Source organism: Triplophysa rosa, linkage group LG14 (genome assembly GCF_024868665.1).
Source record: "Triplophysa rosa linkage group LG14, Trosa_1v2, whole genome shotgun sequence".
NCBI lineage: Eukaryota > Metazoa > Chordata > Actinopteri > Cypriniformes > Nemacheilidae > Triplophysa > Triplophysa rosa.
In genome coordinates, this window is record NC_079903.1 from 19,596,933 (window position 1) to 19,619,669 (window position 22,737).

Consider the following 22,737-nt stretch of genomic DNA (forward strand, 5'->3'; position numbering starts at 1 on the left):
CATACACAACAAATGCACACATAACACACATTTAACGTATGCAATGCACACAGGCACACATAAAATCCACACAACCGTATGCAACACAATAAATAGGCATACAATATATGCAGACAGACACAAACACACACATCGCCTCTGACACATATGATATCTAATGTGTGTGTGTGCATCATATCTAAAGATAGTCAAAAGGGAAAATTGGTTCTTTTAAGGCTAAAGTTTCATCTTTAAATTCCTGCGCATCACACACAAATACACGCTGTTCATATATTCTGAATTAACTCAAGTCACAGATTAGTTTTGTGAGGTGTAGATTGAAATTTAACTTGACGTCTAGCGTCACAGCTCTCAAGACTCATTTGCATTTCTGCATATTGCATCTTGGCACATCGCAACACGTGAAAACCCCTGACGTTAAACCTGGTATACTGATATGACAAGCAGAGCAATACAAACCAACACTGATGAAGCCACACTTTATGACTTGAATTTCTTTCAATTTCACACACAAAGCTATCATGTGGCTTCAGAATACGAGCTTACAATGTCCAGATCGTTTTTATGGTACTTTTCATGCATCACGTGAGGGGAGAATGTTTGGGTGAACTATTTCTTCAAGTGTCGTCTCAGCATGTTCGAACCCTGTGTGTGTGAACAGAGGTGTGTTTTGGCAGGGTGTTATGTTCTCCCGTTCACACACACTCGTTCTACCCAGCGTGCATAAATCATCATGTGCCCGCCTGTTGCTATAACACCTGGCAGAGGCGTGCACAACACACACTTTCATCAGCATCCACCCTCTCTGTCCTCACACACTCTCTCGTCTAAGACGCTAACCTAGGCTTGACCTCTGACCTTGCTCCACTCTCGATTGGCAGTTTAATGACGCGTTTAAATCAGGTCGTCGATGATAAGGCTGGGTCAACGACCGCCAGAAGGGTCTTAGGTGCCTCGTAAACAAATGCAAAATCTCCTTCACACACTCATATGATACATGCTGTAAAAACTATTAAACCCGCTGCACAGACGTCTACATGAAACATACAAGAATTCAACAACATTACACATATAGGATTGACTCAAGGTACCCGTCCCCAAACTCAAACCACAACCAATCACGTTTGAGCAGCACAGCACAACACCAGTGGATGATGGGAAAGCATAGCTAGCTGATGGTTAAACAGTAACAGAGCAATTGCAGTTCTGCTGAACTTTAATAGAAAGAGACAGAGAGAGATTATATATACATAGTAGAGACAGACAGAAAAGGAAAACATAAAAGAGACAAGCAGACAGATAAACAGGCAGAGAGAGAGAGAGAGAGAGAGAGGTGCTGCGTCCCAATTCGCCTACTTATACTAGGCACTAAAAGTATGTGCTGTTTTTGTTATGGAAAAGTATATACATTTTAGTGTGTAGCAAAACAATATGCACGCACTGGGACATACTAACAGGAAACGGAAGTGGCCGTTAACTGTCACACACATAAAAATACAGCTCTTCTTTCCAGTTAAGTATTTATTCAATCATTGTTTCATATGTGCTTATATTTATTAACTTAGTGACAGATCAGTTATTTAATTTTATTAATGCAGTGGAGCGTCACTTAACTCCGCCTACTCTCGGTGAGTTGTGGGTAATATTAGCCATTACAGTGTGCATCATTCTGCACTTCGAATTTCTACCGGAAATAGTAGTAGACCATCCGGGAATCTTTTAATACTTTTTAAGACCCCGCGGACACCCTGGAGAAAGCCAGAGAGAGAGAGACAAGAAATCAGAGACAGGCAGAGAGAGAGACAGGCAGAGTAAAAGAGAGACAAGTACAGAGACAGACAGGCAGAGTAAAAAGAGAGACAGAGAGAGAGAGACAGGTTGGCACGGAAATAGAGAGAGACAGAGAGGGAGAGACAGGTAGGAAGACAGAGAGAGACAGGCAGATGCAGAATTCAAAACAGAGGAGAGATCACAGACTGAAAAGGAAAGTGAGAAACCACAGACAAAAAAAAAACGTACAGAGAAAGAGACAGTAGGTTAGTAGTTAGAAAGAGAGTTCGGCTGAACTGGGAAAGATACCTTCTGTAGAACAGTTCCTGCCACAAGCGGTCTGGAGAATATAGAACATCTCACGGAAGGAGCGTGGACCTTCCCATATGAAGCATTTAGAGAAAGAGAGAGAGTGAGAAAGAGAATGGACGACAGTATACAGAATGATGTGAGAGTTGGTGAAAGAGAAAAGAAATGAACGAAAGAACAAAGAGGACAACAAGAAAAACGGGAGGACTGAGAGAAAGTGTGTGTGACTTCAGAGAAAGAGGAGAAAAGGACGTAAAGTAGCGAAAGAGTGCAGAGCAGGTGCTGCTAAAGCAAACAGAAGGTATCTGAACACCAAACACATGCATGATGCATTCTGGGATACGTCTCTAGTTAGAGACTCTCCCATAGCTTACCATTGTAAGAACTACAGGAAGTCCACAAGGAAACGTAACTTGAAAATTACTGTGTAATTATATCAGTTTTATTAAAAATATGCTTGATAAAAGTTATAGAATAAATAATAATACATAATTAATTCTAATATCATGTTCAGTATAATATAACAATATAACATAATATAACATATAATATAATATAATGCATGATATACTTGAGAGATTTATTTGTGTTTTCAAACGACAAAGTAGTTTTTTATTATTAATTATGCAATAATTTAATCTGTATTAATCAATGAATCCTATACAAACCTTACATCACCATAGATACAGACAGCCACAAGCAATCGCCATGGTGACCGCGGGATGTTAAAGGATAGCAACACAATGCCACAAATCATGCAGTGAACATAATCCCAACAACAAACATTCCCAACGACTGTAATCCAAAACATACTTTAATCTGTGATCCATATCATAAAACTAAACTGTAATCCCTATTTGCAATACATGCAAAAATCAAATAATTAATCTGTTCATACAGTAAATAAAGTTTTTTTTCAAATTTCCAAATATGAATCTATAGCTACTAGGGATGTAAATTTCCTAAATATTTTGAACCGATTATCATTAAATGTTATCGATCAATTAACCGATTAATCATAAATATCACAAAACGTATATGAGAAAATATCAAATCCACATAACAGCAACGGTCCATGATGTACACTAAAGGTCATGGTTGGGGTCACTTGATTAACATTTTGACAATCCATACATTTAAATGACTAACAATCAGTTACTAATTAATTGCAAACATCCCTAATAGCTATAAAATAATCCTAATCCCTGACATTTTTTCCCTAATCCCTAATTACAAAACCAAGACATGTCTGTTTTTGTTAGCTTTAGTATTACCCACTTAATCCTAAAAATCCACCTTCATAGTAATTCCACATCCTGCACTGCATTAACTGCAGCAAATCCCGTCCGTTTACTCACCTGTGATGTCAAACCACAAGGAGGCGGAGCCCTGCTGCTGAGCAGACACCACGCCAACGATGTCTGCAACTTTGTCGGTTTCCATGACAGTGAAGTTGTAAAGCTGCTCGTCGAAGGCCAGAGGAACAGGGCTGGACGGAGGCCGGCGAATCCACTCGATGTGCAACCGAGCCGTCGCCCAGCGCTGAGGACGCCCGTTATCGACGACCTTTACCTGTGGTCAGGAGTGGCATTATAATTATAACATTATAATAACTAAACTACAAATGAGAACTCAATGCATCGTGTATTGACCTTTGTGCGAAATGTAAACAAAAAGAGCAAACTGTTACAAACAAATACACGTAAAATGTCAGCCATCTCATTAAAAACACTGAGCGGATGTATTTGCTGTACAAGAACTGGGAACTGTTATGCCTGAATTCACACTTTGAGTTAAATATGAGACAAGAGATGTGGTTTAATTATACCAAACATGCTAAAAAAAGCAACTCAATCTCACAAATGGCTTATTCAGTATTCCAAACCATAGGTCAAAGGTGACTCACGGTGAGGATGTCATAGGTTCCAGCTGTGAACTGTTTTTTGGGTGACGAAACGACTCCAGTTTTGGCATCAATGATGAACTTGCCGTCCTCGTTGCCGTCGACGATGCTGTAGGAGAGGTCGGCGTTGGCGCCCTGGTCCTGGTCGTAGGCAAACACGCGATATATGGGAGCGCCTCGCTGCTTACGGGTGCGCTCGGGTAATCGCACCTGATACACCTTCTCAGGAAATGTGGGTTTGTTATCGTTGACATCCAGAACTTGAATCACAACCCACACGGTGGTGTGTCTGGGAGAGGAACCGCCATCCGACACAGTTACCTGCACACACACAAGCAAATCAATGACATGACGAGAAATTATTGCACAATTTCTTTTCCTGAGAAATCATTTCCTGTTTTTTTTTCTGTGAAGCAATGAAAAAGTTACCAACCAACATTTAATACATAGCGTTAAAAATAGCAAACGCTTGCTTTACAGTATGCAAGTTATGGATCGACAAAAGAAAAGTATTCCTCTAAACTCATTTTCGGCATCATTTTTCTCTCTGTAGAATGGAGTTATGCGTCATATTCATTTCTCTCTCCCATTTCCTCTTTCTGACATTTTATCCATTTCTATTTTTCATTAGTAAACAAGCCCATCGATCGTCCACCAATCAGCTCGGGAGCACGTGGCCGCGGGCCAATCGGGGGGAAATCGGGGGGACTGCGACAAACTGCGAAGGAATATTTAAATGATGTTATTAAAAAGACACGGTGTGCGCCATCCATCTCAGGAGGAACAACAGAACGATTAATTCAATTCATTTGATTCATTTCCTTTAGCAGCTACAGACTGATGCTCCACGCCTTTAAAAATTCAATCCGTCTGTCTGGGAGAAAGAGAAATAATACGATAATATAACAGATGAGAAGGCTAAGTGGAGAAAATGAGGGAGAGAGAAAAAAGACGAGGGGCAATAAATGAAAAAAGCAGGGAGGTGGTAGAAAATGAGAGAGGTGTGAAATGTTTGGGTGTCAAGGGATCGCATGGGGAATAGGTAACAACGCGAGTTACACAAGGACAAGTTTGTTCTTAAAACGCGAAATCTAATTATCACAAACATGCAAAACACCTACTCAGAAACACTCAAAACTTATTTGCATTTTCTCTCGTTGTAAAGCGCGTATGAATTTCAAGCAGACACGTGACAGGATCTAAAGGACTCGACACATTCCAGAGTTTATATGAAGTGAAAATTGTCTGCGTTTTCTCAACGCTCATGACATTGATCTGTAATCTGGTGGTGACACAAATGAACACATGCGACACATGATGTGTGTACGTGAGTGTGTCTCTCACCTCCAGGACGTGCTCTGCCTGCTGTTCGCGATCCAACTTCCGAGAGGTTGTGCTAATCAGACCTGCCAAAAAAATAAATCACACGTTTAAAAATATCTATTGACTCAACCACACAGTAATATATTTTCAAATCCCAAATATTTATAGACAGTTTCACTGAACGCACAAGCCTGGCCCGAAGTTAACTTCCGTTCTGATTGTTGGTCTGTCTGACTAACTATTTATATTTTATTTTATTTATATTATTATTAATTTATATGAATATTTCATTATATTGTAATTAAATAAACTATTTGCTGAATTTTATTGTATGTTATTTTTATTAAATACACAATTTGTTGAATGGGTTGTGTCACTTTTTCGCATTTAAGTTTAGCCAAGTAACAGCTCTTCTACTGGTTACCCAAAATAATACTGGCTAGACATACTTTTTACTTGCTAGCTAATGTCATTTACTTGTTATTTCTTTTGTTTGTTTTCAGAAATAGTCGCCAGGGACTCTATTCTTTGCAGATGTGAACCGGAAGTTAAGTTTGGGCCACAAATGAGTGCATGCGTTTGTTTGTTTTGAAACAATCTATAAAATAAACGTTATAGACCGTTTCATCGGACGCATGCGCGCCTGACCCCCAGTTAACTTCTGGTTTGTGTTTGGATAGTGTTTACTAATTTATATTTAATTTAATTTATGTTAATATTAACTTGTATTATTGTTTTACTGTAAAATAATTGTATTAAATAAACAATTTGTTGAATTTTGTTGTATCTTCATTTTAATAAATAAACAATTTGTTGAATGGGTCCTGTAGTTCGGTCGCATTTAGCCAAGTTTAGCCAAGTAACGGTTCTTTTCGGTTTCTTTTGATTGTTATCAGAAATAATCTACAGGAATGTGTACCCGAAGTCCAGTTGGGGTCACAAAAGTGCGCATGCGCAGTAACAATTGTTTATGTTGTTAAGATGAAACAGTCTATAGGTTTATATAAAACATTATTATGGAATTTTAGCAACAAAAAAACCCCCCACACAGAATATTAAAATATTTCATTAACACTTTACAATAAGGATGTTTTTGTTAACATTAGTAAATACATTAGCTAACATTAACTAACAATGAGCAATATTATTTTTTAGTGTTTATCAATCTCTGTTAATGTTAGTTATTGCCAATACAGTTGTTCATATAAGTTCTTTGTGCATTAACTAATGTTAACAGACACAACTTTACAACAAATTAACATGACCTAAGATTAAAAAATGCTGTAGAGTTCATGCTAGCTAATGTAGTTAGCTAATACAACCCGTAAAGCGTAGGAAATCTTTCTGAATTGCATTTTACTAGAATTGCAGTACATTTGACCCGTCTGGCAGGTAAAATTTCTCTGGGTCCTTCAGCAATTTTTCTATTCAGGCACATTTGGGATGCCTCATCGGTGACCCTTATCCATGGGGTCAGGGTGTGCCTGGTTAGCTTGGCCCCATTAACCCCGCCTGGCAGATGTCACGACTGCACTCGTGATTCGAAAAATCATGTTTTATCGTTGACAGCCATTCACAATAGCAGTGTTTTCACACAGAATAATTGCTTTAAATATATTTTCATATGTATAAGCAACATTATGTATTGTTTTTATTTTATAGTAATACATACTGCTTTTAAAAGCCTGAAATAGAATTTCTGCTAAAAGTTTTAATCTACATTGATCAGTCATATGACACGTATGCCTCAAGATGATTGGCTAAAACAGAACAGAATGTAAAAGAGGTTTTTTTTGAATCAAGTCTCAACGGCGCGGGGCACTCAGACTGTGAGAAACAAAAAACGGAAGGGGAAAACAAAAGAGAAATAGAAGGGAGAGGAGGGGTGATGGGGGGGCAAACAAAAAAGACAAAAAGTTTGTCTCCGTCTATGACATCATATCTGTAACACACACACACACACACACACACACACACAGTCCATTTGAGGCCCCATCAGACATTCGGTCCCACATGAATAGTTTACTGGTTCCATCGGGCTTAAACTCAGGTCGTAACGTCTATGGACTTCTGATCCTATCGTCATGGCAACCAAAGGATCCGTTACACAATTAGTGCTCTGGACCCAAGAACCGCAGTGTGTATGTGTGTGGGAACGCAAGTCAGCATTTAGGGAAAATGGATGGATTAGAGCTCTAACATTGGATGCTGATGCGCGCACACGCACACACACACACACACACACACACACACACACACACACACACACACGCACACACACACGCACACACACATGCACACACACACACACGCACGCATGCACACAGGCTTTGGTTGACTATCCCCGTGGGGACAGTCCATAGGCGTAATGTTTTTATACTGTACAAACTGTATATTCTATCCCCTATCCCTAACCCTATCCCTAAACCTAAAGATCATAGAACACTTTTTGCATTTTTAGATTTGTAAAAAATATTGTTCTGTACAATTTATTCGCTTTTTTGCCCGTGGGGACCTCAATTTTGGTCCCCACGGTGACACGAGTCCCCATGTGTTGGTGTGTATTCAGGTTTAGGTCCCCACCGGGATATACAAACATGAACACACACACACGCACACACACACATTGGTGGTTTACAGGGACATTCCATAGACGTAATGTACAGAAAGTTCTTCATAAGCATTATTCAACAGCCACACACTCACAATACTTCCTAACCTTATTTTAACTAACAGAAAAGGATTTGCTAATGAGGGTGTCTTTGTATACGGAGCCAATCAGTGTGTGTGTGTGTGTATGGCTAATGAACAGCTGCGTTCATTGGAATTAGCATATTAATTAAGACAAGTGATTACATGCAATTAACTAAAATTGCAATAACACCACCACACCAGTATACAATATACAGACAACATACCTACACAGGCCAGTTCTCTCTTCTGCTTAAAATATGCATGAGCCATACTTCCATTGTTATCGTTTTAATCGCCACACGACCGCAGGTGACTGTCCTTGTGTGTGTGTTTGTACATGTCTGTATAAACTTTGGTCATTAAAGGGCTGAACACAGAAGGTCATGCATTCCCAAGAAGCTCATTATGAAGAAAAATAACAACGAAAGTCGCCATTTTTGCATGTGTGTGTAAGGCTGCAGGTGGAAAACTGGCCCATACAGAATCTGTGTTAGTTGATTTCAAACAAAAGAACATAAAACAAGCTCACACACGATGCATCTATAAATCAACAATGGCCTAAAGATGACAGAGAGTGACAAATTTTGGTAGAGAGACACAAGGAGGAAACACAGAGAGAGAGATTCATGTTGGTTTTTAAACTGCGTGTTTTTCTATACCACACTCATACATTACTGAGAAAAATCTGTTTACTATAGCGAGCTCCTGAATAACAACACATCTGTTCAATGGTGCAGATGGAGTAAGCAAATAATCCACGTTAAAGGGATAGATCACCACAAAATAAAACTTCGTTCTTTATTTAATCATCCTCATGTCATTTTAAACCGGTATGACTTTCATCTGTCTGCAGAACACAAAAGAAGATATTTTGAAGAACGTTTAAAACCAAACAACATGGACTTCCATTGTATGAACACAAATCAACAGTGAGATTTCTCAAAATATCTTCTTTTGTGTTTCACAGAAGAAAGAGTCACATACAGGTTGTGAACAACATGAGGATGAATAGATGATTGCAGAATTTTTATTTTTGGGTGAACTGTCCCTTTAAGCATGTGAGATGGGACCATGTGCTCACAATGTGTCACCTGCACCACACTTGAAATGTTTTAGACCTGATACATTACAGGTATAACGTGCATCTTTATAAAAGTTGTTACTCGTGATGTACGAGGATGTCATAATGATGATCTGTTACTGCCCTACAGACAATTCGCAGAAATGAAGCTTTTGATAAACCTCTGGAAGGAGTTCTATCATTGCAAATTGGCCATAATGGAGGATAATCAAAATGATTTGACGATCATTACGACGGTCATTTAAACATACGATTCTGAACCCGCAGTAGCGGATGCGGAGAAGTCCAGTCATTGATCCCAAGGCAGAACCACTGATTCAGGAACAGTCCAACTCAAGTGTTTACATCGGCAGATGTATAGTGCTTATTCGAGCAGAGGTATAGACAGAGCAAGCTATTCTTAGAGTCTTTCATGATGAGAGGAGTGAGAGAGAGACCCTGTTGAGGAGGATGTTGAGGAGACGCAGAGGGTAAAACTAGAAAGAGACGGAAGCATACGGAACGGCTTGTGAAGGAGAGAATGGGAAGATGAAATGAGGGAGGAGAGGACATGGGATAAGAAAGGGGCAGGAGGGACTGGGGGTGGAGGTGATGAGGAGCGTTAAAAACCTACAAATGTGTAAAAGTCAGTGTTCAGATTCAGAGGTGCAAATTACTGCTGAGACAAGCAGAAGTGAGAGAGAGAGAGAGGAAGGGAGAAACAGAGAGATGAAAAAGGATGAGATGAATGAGACGTTTTGAAGACTTTAAAGCTGAAAGCATCATCCATCCATGCATTTTTCATCCAATCTTTCCTACATTCATGCATTTTAACCATCCATCATTCCATTTTTGTATTTTTTTAACCCTCCCTCTATCCATACGTTCTTATATCCATCCAATGCTCACATTCATGCATTTTACATCCATCCAACTATCCATCCTTCCCATCTATGCATTCTTTCATTAATCCATCCATCGCTTCATCCAATCCTTCATCCTTCCCATCTATGCATTAGTTTATCCAACTAACAAACCATTCATTCCATCATGCATTTTTTAAATTATTCATCCTCTATTTATGCATTCCCTTTTTCTTTTCATCCATCCATCATCCATTCATTTAACCCTCCATACATGCATTCTTTTTTCCATTCATCCATCTGTCCAACCATGCAATCTTATATTTATTTATTCATTCTCATCCATCCATCCATGCATTCTTCCATCCATCCATCCATCCATCCATCCATCCATCCATCCATCCATCCATCCATCCAACAATGCAATCTTTCATCCATCCATCTATCCATGCATTCTTTCATCCATCCATCCATCAGTCCAACCATGTGACCTTTTATTTATTCTTCCGCATCCCTACATCCATGCATTCTTTCATTCATCCATGTATTCTTCCATCCATCTATGCATTCTTTCATCCATCCAACCAACCAACCAACCAACCATGTAATCTTTATTTATTCATCCTCATCCATCCATCCATGCATTCTTCCATCCATCTATGCATTCTTCCATCCATCCATCCATCCATCCATCCATCCATCCATCCATCCAACCAACCAACCATGCAAACTTTATTTATTCATCCTTATCCCTCCATCCATCCATCCATCTATGCATCCATCCATCCATCTATGCATTCTTTCATCCATCCATCCATCCATCCATCCATCCATCCATCCATCCATCCATCCATCCATTCTTCCATCCATCTATGCATTCTTTCATCCATCCATCCATCCATCCATCCATCCATCCATCCATCCATCCATCCATCCATCCATCCATCCATCCATCCATCCATCCATCCATCCATCCATCCATCCATCCATCCAACCAACCAACCATGCAATCTTTATTTATTCATCTTCATCCCTCCATTCTTTCATCCCTCCATTCTTTCATCCATCCATCCATCCATCCACCCAAAAAATGCAATCTTTCATCCATCCATCCATGTTTTTTTCTTTAATCCATATATCCCTTCATCCATGCAATATTTATCCATCCATCCAACCCTCCCATACATTTTTTCTTTCATTCATACATTCCTAGCAAGTAGATGCACCTTTAATCTAAATACATGTATTATTCCCTCCATACATTCCCCATCCATGTTTTTTGATCTCTCGATCCTCATAATCCTTCATTCATAATCCATCTATCCATACATTCAACCCTCACATGTATTCACATGTATTCTTTCATCCATCCATGCATTCTTTAATCCATCATCTCACCATGCATGCATACTGTCCTCTAGTATCAACCATGTGTTGGGTTTGACCCCCGGCACCATGTTTAAAGTCTGATTGGATGTTTGAATGAGAACAAAATCATCAGGAGCAGAATGATGCTTGGGAAGCATGTATAAACAGCTCTGAAGTACTTAGGGGCTTAGGAAGTGTTTTCAGCCGACTGTGATGTTTAGGGAGCGTGTATAAACTGCTCAGAACACAGGAGAGTTTAGGGATTGTGTTCAGGAAGCTGTGATGTTTAAGTAATGAATTGTACTACAGGACTTTCAAAACATTGTTTAGGGAGGGTGTGCAGTTCACACGAGGGTGAGAAAATAATGTAATAACGCAAATCATCCCTTTAAGCAGTCAGGGGAGTTGACACAACCAGTGAAGCTGCGTCTAGGGAACGTGTGCAAACTCCAGTCTTGTGGAAGAACTAAAGATGTTTTGGTTGCAGTCACCTTCACAAACACTGCAGTGCATCATCATAATATCCTCATAACATCTGCCACCATCCACGCTGATTATACACACAAAAACGCACACATACAGGCTCTGTTTTTCTGAGAAATGTGTAAATACATAAACATTTCTTGGCGGCATGCAAAAACCTACGTGGCACGAAGCTGTAATTAACTAAACACACATAACAAGGTTTACATTTGCAAAGCGATGCATCACATTCCTCCTTTAACAGCCTATACAGTACACTTGAAAAAAAACATAATCTTGGCTACATCCGCTACGTTTCAACTTTGCTTTAAAAGGAAAATAATGAAATGACCCTTGTTTTCACCTCTAAATTCATCTTCGCGGTATCTCTCGACAGTTCTCCAGCAGCACACTCCTCTATACTTTAAATAACCGTGTTTTTCAGAGAGCAGTAATTTCATCTCGCTCTCTGTGCTTGGCATATTTGAGTCAGCATCAATAATTCATGCAATCTATATACATAAACAGACAAACAAGTTTCCCAATAACAGCTCAACAAACAGAGCGGCAGTGTGTGTCACACACACATCCACACAATGAAAAGCAATGAGGCCGAAGAGCTCTGTCTTGACGTTGGCAGGTGATCGGGTGATTCGGGCCTTGATCTGTCTGATTAACATTCAGACATCTTGTAAGACCCGAGTTCAACACTACTTTAGATCAAATGATACAAAGAATAGATCGATAGAGCACAACATAGAAGAAACAGTTATATTTAGACAGACAGAGAGACACGCTGACCGACAATCAGACAACAATAAAATGCTAAAAACTTAGTTATGAGACAGAGAGATAGACAGAAATATATACAGAAAGACTGACAGACAGACACAGAGAGACATACGTGTTTTATGATTACTCTGTGTATATGACCGAAAAAATATATATTTATAGACAGACAGAAAGACAGATAAACAGACTTAAAGACAGACTGAGAAAGACAGACAGAAATACAAACAGACAGACCAAGAGAGACACAGACATGTAGACAAGGAGAGACAGACAGGCACACATAGACAGACAAACAAACAAACACAGAGACAGGCAGATAGCATATTTTATGTCTATCCTATTTGTATATGACAGAAAAAAAACAAGTAGACAGACAAAAAGACAGATGAGAGAGATGGCGAGACAGATAGACCAAATGACGCAGAATACAGACAGACACACAGACAGATGTAGACAGGCTTCCTATATGTGGACATGAAAAAACAGGAAAAAAAACAAATAGATAGAAAGACAAAAATACAGACAGACAGACAGAAATACATATAGACAGTGAGACAGATAGACCAAATGACACAGAAATACAGAGAGAAAGATGGAAAGACAGATAAATGGAGACAGACAGCTTGCTATATTTGGACATGGAAAAAAATGGACAGAAAGACAAAAAACAGAGAGACAGACAGACAGAAAAATATATAGACAGACAGGTAGGTAGATAGCATATTTTATGACTATCCTATTTGTACATGACAGAAAAAACAAATAGTTTTCAGACAGATACAAAGAGAGACAGATAGATCAAATGACAGAAAGACAGATCGACCAAATGACACAGAAATACAGACTGACAGACAGACGCACGTACACACACACACGCACGCACGCACAAACACAGACAAACAGTCACAGAAAGACAGGTAAATGGGGACAGACATGAAGACAGACAGCTTCCTATGTCGACATGAAAAACAAACAAAAAACAAAAAGATAGAAAGACAAAATACAGAGAGACAGACAGACAGACAGATAGACATGTAGAAAGACAGGCAGATGTTGTACGATATCTCTGTGTACATTTACTGTATGTGTGTGTTAATATGTTATTGGTCAGGGATCTACTGTATCCGTTCAGTAATGATGCATCTAACTGGACTGCTTTCCAGAAGGATCTACAGACGGTGGCCCGTGATTTATCTGTAACTGCAAAGATGAAAAACTTTTCCAGCACACACACACAAAGACAGACAAAAGACAGCAATAAACTGATGCGCTTTCAGTTTTTCATAAAATACAGTTCATTGCGTCATGGAAACAGGCACCTCATATCTAACCATGCAACACTTTCTGATCTCTCTCTCTCCCTCTCACTGTCTGTTGTCTGTCTGACAGACTGACCTTCTCTGACCTTTATAAAGTTTTTAATTAGTATCTGAGCTGCTTGCTGACATGCACTGTGGGGTATGTGGCTGCAGGAAGAGCCTCTGGCTATGAAATTAATATGTCAATCAAAGGATGTTGCGCCGGCCAATCAGTGGCAGGGATTTACAGAGTGCTCAAGCGATGATGTCATAATGCGGTTGACTTAAGAACTCGCACAACCCAGATGCACATACATATTTAAATGCTTGAATTTAAATACCGAATGCGGCGGATGAATGCATGTGAATGAAGAATTAGCTTTATCTGGACCGCAGAGACTTCCGTTTTTGCTTACACAAGTAAAATTACCAGGTTTTTTTACCACTATCATTTTTTTCTTTGAATCACTTTGGGTAAAAAGTTATAAATAAATACTACCATTCAGCACCACTTAAAACATTTGATTTTTATATTTCTGTCACGTGAGATGCAGTTTGATGAACGAGACACTAACCGGTGCGAGGGTTGATGCTGAAGAAGTTCTGCGGGTTGCCGCTGGAGATGCGGAACGAAAGGCGGGGCTCAGTTTCCGTGGCGTCGGGGTCTTGCGCCTGAATCTGAATGACGGATTGGTCCTTCGGGGAGTTTTCCAGTATGGTGGCATGATACATTGGTTCGGATGTGAGGGGGGCGTTATCATTGACATCTTCAACCTGTTCAAACACACACATGCAAACTTTATAGTCGGGGACTTTAATAACAACAGACACTTTACGTACATTAGAAAAGAAACGAACAGTCACACATACACACTCATATTTACCTGTATGTACACCTGCAGCGCCACCGACTGAGGAACCACGCCCAGATCTGTGGCGTACACCGTCAGCCAATAGGAGTCCTGCGTCTCTCGATCTAACAGATCAGTGGTGTAGATCACACCTGCAAATTATAAAATAACAAAATTTCAAGTCACAAATGTGATTTTAATTATTCAATCTGTGTGCTTTTGTGTAAACGCGAGAACGCAACTGAAGCTTAAGATCAATAAGAAGGTCACATCCATAAGTCACGTATACGGCGAACACAGATCAAAGTCAGAATGACAGATGAACCTCGGGCGAAAAAGAAACGAAATAAAACCCTGACCCTCAGACCTCAGCGACAGCCCAACATTAAAACGTTCCACCTAACCGTAAATTGAGGCCTTCGGTGTCTGGAACAAAAATTACAAAACGGCTGTGGTCAGAATAACTAAACAAGAGAAAAACACTTCATTGTTGAACACAAATTCGTCACAAACAACACAACTTTGCTCTGCAGGGAATGTTGATGCCGGTCAAAACTAAAATCTTTTTATATGGTCATCTGGGTTTATATGGTATTGCAAAACAATAAAATCATGTTCACAACTGTACAAGACGTTTTTTTTGGTTTATGAGTCTTGTGGAAAAGATCACGACGCTTAAATAATTGTACATTATTACTGAATCATATGAAGAGTTTGGTTCCAAAATGAGATAACTACGTTTAAAAAAAAATCTAAAATCATGTTTTTATTAAATCATGTTTTTACTGTGTTAGTTAGCTGTATTTTTCGAGTTATTATGGCTTAAATCAAAACAAACCAACTGCAGTTTGATTGATATTAATTGGAATGCACAATAAAAATAAATAAAAAACGGAATTATCTCATTTTGGAACCAAACTCTACAATAATCGCAAGTCGCAATGTAATGTTTACATAAAAATGTATTAAAAAAAAAATCCTGGGTAAAGACTCTCATTTTTAATAGATATAATATAATGCACTCTACTTCATCTTAAGACTAGGTTCCATGGTAAGATTCTGTCAGATATCTAACACCATCTGATAGAAGAAAAGGTTTTTGAAATACAGTCTGGGCTTCAGTGTGTGTGTGTGGACACATGTGTGACATTAATAATTCAGTGTGTAATTCAGCCTGTAGGATTCATCAAATCCTTTAGTTCATTGTGATAGAGTGAGAGGACATGTAATATATTCAGAACACCAGCAGAACTGCCTCAGGAACCTCGAAACTAGAGAAGACGTCGAGATAGAGAGAAAAGAGGAGCGAAAGTGAGTGAGTGAGATCGAGAGAGTGTCGTTCTCTCTGAGGTAATATAAACTCACTTTAGCCAATCTGAGACACAGATTGGAAGTCCAGCTTCGACAAACCATCCAGTCATGTCACACAATTTACCACAAACCAGCTCATTCAGCTACATTACACACACACGTCAACTACATTCTTATTTCAAAGCATTTTACCTCGCAAAACTGTGTCAATAATGTCACACCAAATATCTATATTTATCTATATTCACCTATATGGATATTTTTGCAAAAGAGAACCATTCAAAGTAAGTTTGTGAGAGGCAAAAGTGCTTTTTCCCTAAAAGACAGTCTTTTTCATTTTTCCAATTAAGCATGTCCCCAAATATCCCCAGAGGTGGGTTCTGTCGTATTTAGCTTTACTTCTGGAGACAGTTATGTCCACAAATTTATAGCTAAATATAAATTCAAACACTCCTGGTTAGACGCTGATATTTCTGCCAAAGCTGAGCGAGTGGATATGGAAGAGAGAGAGAGAGAGAGAGAGACAGAGAGAGAGAGAACGCAAGCATGTGAAAATTGGGAGATTATTTTGCTTTCTCTTCAGTAGTTGTGTTCCTTCTGTCTGACCTAGAAAAGAATAATATGAGTCAAAGAAAGCGCACATGTGTGTAAATGTGTGTGTCAGTGATATCATTGGTATAATCTCTGTAATCAAATATTAATGAGACGCCAATATCTACATCCTGCCCTTCACAGCATCCATTTACTGTAATAGTGTGTGTGTGTGCACTGGTTTGACCTACATTATAAGGACGCACAGTCCTTACAATGCAGTGTGTATTCATGTGTTTGGCCACGCCCCCTACATTATGAGGACATGTCGATGTCCTTGTAATTCAAAACGTAAAATAAACATACTAAAAAATGTTTTATTGAAAATGTAAAAGTGCAGAAACGTTTGAATGATTCTTAGGGTTAGGGGATAGAATATATAGTTTGTGCACTATAAAATGCATTACGTCTATGGAATGTCCCTGTAAACCACCCATACCAACATGCGTGCGTGTGTTGTAGCTCAAAAGCCCCAGTCTCTATTCACTTTCATCATTATTCAGCAAGAAATAGTCTTACAGAATAAAACCAACATGAGGGCAAGCAAATAATGTCAGAATTGTCACATCTTGAATGAACCGTTCCTTTAATCTTTAACTCTTTCCACGCCAGCATTTTTTTAAAGTTGCCAGCTAGCGCCAGATTTTGTGATTATTTTCACAACACGTATGCAGACTATTTTCTTCAACAAGGTAAACAACTTCAGCCTTAAATTTTTTAGTACAATCAAACTGGCTTTCAACATACTATTTTACATTTTGTTGCTGTAACTTATAACATGAACATTATGAACATATATTAAATGAAAAGTTTCTGCTTTTCTGGTTCTATCTTCATTTATATGTCATTATATGTCCATATATTGAGAAACTGCAAAAAAGTACTATTTTTATTTTTCTCTTCAATTATTCTCTCTCAAATGTGAAGGTCTGTTCAAAAATACACCAATTTGTACAAACAGCAGCGCAAATTATGTTTTTGTCAAAACATTCACCCAGATCTGAGAACAATGATCAAAGCAGAGTATTTGATGTTTTTGGATCTGTAGATGCTGTACTCTCAGAAGATGCATAACTGCGCCCCCTACTGTATAACACTGAAAACATCTGAAAAATTAAACAATGGCGAGGAAGTGTTGTGTCATAAATGGCAGAAAATGAGAAAGAGTTAAAGGGATATGGTCTTGTGCAAACAAGGTGTGGTGTTCAAACAAGTATTCAACAGTAATTTCATTAAACCGCGTGAAAGAGTATAGTCGTAGTTTAATTACATTAACCATACATCTGTAACGATCAGATACGGGTGTCGTGACTGTGCATTTATGTTTACTGACACATCATATTCTACCATTCAAAAACTAATTTTAAAAACAGGGCTGTAACCTAGCAACCCAAATAAAGATCAGATACCAGATCCTGAAACTGACAAGTGTTCCCTCCATCATAAACATAGCAACAAACACACACAAGTGTGATCCAGATGTACTAAATATATCAAGTTTATTTGAAGTTAGTTTAAATAAAGCCAATTAACACTAGCAGAATGTGTGTGTGTGTGTGTGTGTGTGTGTGTTAGATTGTGTAAGTCTGTATGTGAGACAAAACGTAGGAGGTTCATTGCCTGTCTGGGTAGAGCAGCTCTCATGTGTGTGTTTGACAAAGGCAGATTCACGGATTCAGACGTATCAAAATATCCCTGTGGTTTTTAAAGGTGATGACAGCAACCAGACTTCATTATCTCCCAAACACAACCTCACAACAGGCTAATCGCACAACGTCACTGCCATGCCAAACACCAGCATGGCGTACCAACTAGGGCTGCAACTAATGATTATTTTGATAATCAATTCATCGGATAATAACTTATAATAACTAAATCAGATATGGGAAAAGTATACACAACTGAACTCATTAGCCTTCTCCCAAAATGTTGTGAATGTCTCCATAATTAACACACCTGGTGAGTTGATTCAGGTGTGTCCTATTAGAAGCAACTGACAATAGTCTCTCCCAAACGTGGGAGCGAGGGGAGGGTCGGCCAAGGAAATAATTTTTTTATGCCATGAAAAGTGAGATATTTGTCATTCAAATGTAGTGAAGTACAGTAAAAAGTAAACAGAAAAAGTAATACTTCAGTACAGATACTCAAAAAGTGTACTTAAGTACAGCACTCAAGTAAATGTACTTCGTTACCCACCTCTGAACTAAATAAACCACCAAATCAGGGTATTTAGCCTATTATGTACTTTGTAAAGCGCAAACGCCACAAATTGGGTTTTAGTAATCTTTAATTTTGTCATTTAAAACACCTCTCCCCTTTAAACTTCAAAACTGCACAGCTTGAAGAGATGCATGCAAAACACGTCTGACTTTAAAACTGCGCAACTTATGCCGCACGGACGGTAATTTTAAAAGGGAAGAAGACGCGCTTGATTTATAACTGCGCAGCTCGCAAGTGACGTCACAGACCAACTAATCGATAATGAAATTCGTTGACAACGAATTTCATTATCGATTAGTTGTTGTAGCCCTAGTACCAACCACCAGTAACTCAAAACCACACAACAAAATGACAATATCACAATTACATAATCCCAACAATTATTTCAACAATATTTGTTTATAACATTTAAAAACAAAGTGGACCAAACTGTACAAAAACAGGTTTCAAGAAAAACAGAGTAAAGGCCAGGAAAAGATGGCTTTAGGTTTGAAATAGAAATAAAAACTCTTAAAAAGAACCTTTTGGTTCCATATAGAACCTTTAACATCTGAAGAACCTTTCTGGTTCTTTGTGGCGAAAAAAAGGTTCTCCAGATTATAAAAAGTAAGAAAGAGATGGTTCTTCGTGGAACCAAAAATGGTTCTTCGGCATCGCTGTGAAGAACCCTTTAAGCACCTTTATTTTTAACAGTGTTTGCCAAGGTAACTGTGACAGGTATTAATTCCATTTGTAGAAGCTCACTTATAATGCAAGTCTTGCACCAAATCACGATTCTGTCTAAATGACAATTTGCCACTTTCTCGCTTCTCACAATTTGAAATAAACACAGTTTTTGCTACATTTAAGACATGAAAATGACCTGAAACGATTAATAAATGTTAATTTTGGGTCCTTTAGCAAAGCCATCTGAAGATCACAGCTGTATAGTACACACTGAAATAAACTGGTTTGATTTATATTATAAAGGAGCAAAGATGGTCTTGTTTTCCATACGTCCTCGCAGGCTTTTTCCAAAACACAGACTGCAGCAACACATCATCTGTTCCAGGAGAAAAATAGAAGAATTTTCCTCTGTGCTTTGAAATACTGCCAGCTATTTCTGTTCTTTCACTGAACTCCAGAAAGCTCTGGGACTCTATGAACAAAACATCTATCCGTAGACAACAAGATGAAAAAGAAGAGAACATTCAGCCAGCCAGCTCACACATGAGGGCATCTCCTCCATCCTCAGAGAGAAACCTACAGCAGGGCTGGATCAAAACCATCTTGAATAGGTTGTGCTTTAGCGATATATTGAGGACACAGAGACCCAGATTGGACAGAACATCTGTTTAGTCATTCAGAGGAACATTAGACAGAAATGAGGACTTCCCGGAAAATGCCAAAACTCCTGGTTGATGTCAAGAGTGTTTGTGGGTCACTGACTGCCATCAGACCGGAAGACATATTCCCGGGGGTGCAGCCATGCATTAGTGCATGCTCATGGACGTTAGTCAGGGTAGACGGCATATTTAATGTGATTTAATTGAAAGCGAGGCTGTGGGAGATAGCGGCGGCCTGTACAGACATGGGAGAAATATGAGCCACATTATCATCTCAACCTCTGGCGTCAATTCGCAAGCATGTCTGCCAGTCAGAGGTATTCTTTTATGTGTTTTACAGTAAAAATTTGCAAGACGGATCAATTGAGAAAGATGTAAATGATTTATTTATTTAATGTGTGTATAATCCAAGTCATTTCTATAGTGAAAAGTATAAATGTATATATCATTTATATAAATTCTATAGTGCTTTTTCACAGTTTTGCATTGATGCAGAGCAGTTGACCAGAAAACACAATGTTGAAAAGTACAGACCAAGAGATTACTAAGACTGAAAATATTAAAACATTTCTGTTTACTGAAATCAAACAAAATATTGGACTAAAATGATATGAAAAGCAAAACTAAAATTAAAAATGTTGCCACAAGGATAAACTGAAATAAATATAAATTCAACTTACATAGCAACATAAAAAACAAATAAACAATATAATGATAAAAACACATTGCTAAAATATAAGAAAAAACAGTATAAAACCTTAAAAATAAAAGTTAATTTATGATATTAATCAAATAAAATGTCTTAACTATAATAAACTATAACTGATACATAGAAAAACTACACACAAAAAATGAAATAATAAGAAAAGAAATCATAAAAACTATTTTAAGTCTTCCATTAGATGAACATTAGCAATTAAATATAATAATTAATAATATTTGAAAAATGCATGTAGAATTTAATCGAACAGTTATACTTAGCTGATGTCCTTCTAAAACCTCGTACCTCCATATTTTTGCCATAAATCATTATTGTTAGTCACCCTTTATATTTGTCACTGGGTTTTGCAAATATCTAACCAATAAAAAGTATTGAAAAGTGCTTGTCAACTTTGACATCAAAGTGTTTAATTTTTTTAATTTTTATTTAATTTCCTGAAAAACAACGAATTTGTACCGAGTTTTCAGAAGGACAGTTATGAGTTATATAGCACTAAGGTGTAAGTGTATAATATAATATATAAAGTTGTATACTGTATGTATGCATAAGGATATTGTGTATACATTATGCAAATAAAATATGACTTAAATAAAAGATGTACCATACAAACACACTGCATGTGTGTATTGTGAGTGTGTTGTGTGGAGAAAACATCATCTTGTGTTTAGTGCTGCTTCAGCAGACAGATCTCGAAAACTCCTACGCATACTTGGCAAAAAAACAAAACAAGAGAGAGACAAACGAAAGAGACAAAGATGGAAAAGTCAGAAAGAATCAAAAGAATACAGACAATGAAGGACAAAACACAGAAAGGGTTTAATTGAGTCTGTCATTTCGGTGAGCTCACCCTGTTCCTCCTGTTAGTGTGTGACTATATTTAGGACCGCAGGCCTTGTGGGGTTTTACACGGCACCGGAGCGACTTTCATCCGATCACATCAGGCTACGTTACCCTACCATTGAACCTTTGCGAGACGGTGACGGGGGAATCGGAGTAAAATCAGTGGGGACAGGTGTATGACGATGCTCTGTGTCAAGTTTATGTGGCTGGCTGTGAATTTTCAGCATCTGACTGGATGTGATGTGACTTGCATTTGACCGCAAAAAAAACAAACTTAAACCCTTGTCAACTAGACAGCGTTCTTCATTATCACACAGGTGTAGGTGTGTTTAATGGTCAATTTAAATGTGCAACCTGCTTATAATGCCCCAAAATGCTGTGTAAGTAGTCAACTCAGAAAGCTTTGGAGCACAGCCACTGGATCTTGGACCTAAACACCAAAAAGTCCCAACAGTGCTTTTCCAATAAACACAGCCGTGAAGCCGCGATTATGTTCAGCCTTTGTTTCTGACTCCGGCCCAAAGCGTTTAAATGCAATAGAGGACAACACAAAATAGCACACCTTCCATCAGAGCCTAACCCGATCAATCAAACCCATTGATCACTGTAATTGAGGTTATTACGTCTGCACGGTTCTCCAAGTTCTGTTCTGCTAAAACCAGAACAAGCGGCTACCGAAAACAAGCAGACATGCAGAGTCATTAGAGGACAATAATTCCTCAGTAAATACGCTCGGAGATGGCGTCTTTACAACAGCTTGTAGTTGACAGAGCGGATTGACTTCACATGTTCTCCAGTGGGACCTTCGTGAAAACTATGACGAACTCTGATGAGGTTATTCATTTTTACAATACATTTTTAAGTTAAAGGAGTATTCCAGGTTATTTCCAATGTAACGCATCTCTGGCACTGCTGTCGCTTACCAACTCTTTGCCATGCCCGGCTTAAAATAATGTACGTGATTTCCACACAAGCGCTTCAAGCTAAATAAAACGCTATTTCCTCTTCTGCGTTTTACTGTATACAGCGCTTCCAA

At 38.5% G+C, this 22,737-nt stretch overlaps 1 protein-coding gene across 4 annotated transcripts in view; it reads right to left on the reverse strand.

The window, feature by feature from the left end:
* fat3a (FAT atypical cadherin 3a) overlaps positions 1 to 22,737 on the reverse strand; it is a 119,474-nt gene that overhangs the window by 37,527 nt on the left and 59,210 nt on the right. For 2 of the 4 annotated variants that reach the window (XM_057350396.1, XM_057350394.1), the window contains exons 3-8: positions 14,727 to 14,845; positions 14,418 to 14,616; positions 5,327 to 5,388; positions 3,986 to 4,303; positions 3,438 to 3,651; positions 2,080 to 2,148 (exon numbers count right to left, since the gene is read on the reverse strand). In XM_057350396.1, coding sequence (XP_057206379.1) covers positions 2,080 to 2,148; positions 3,438 to 3,651; positions 3,986 to 4,303; positions 5,327 to 5,388; positions 14,418 to 14,616; positions 14,727 to 14,845 — 981 coding nt within the window. The remainder of the gene's footprint in view (positions 1 to 2,079; positions 2,149 to 3,437; positions 3,652 to 3,985; positions 4,304 to 5,326; positions 5,389 to 14,417; positions 14,617 to 14,726; positions 14,846 to 22,737) is intronic. The other 2 variants (XM_057350397.1, XM_057350395.1) reach the window with 1 other exon arrangement.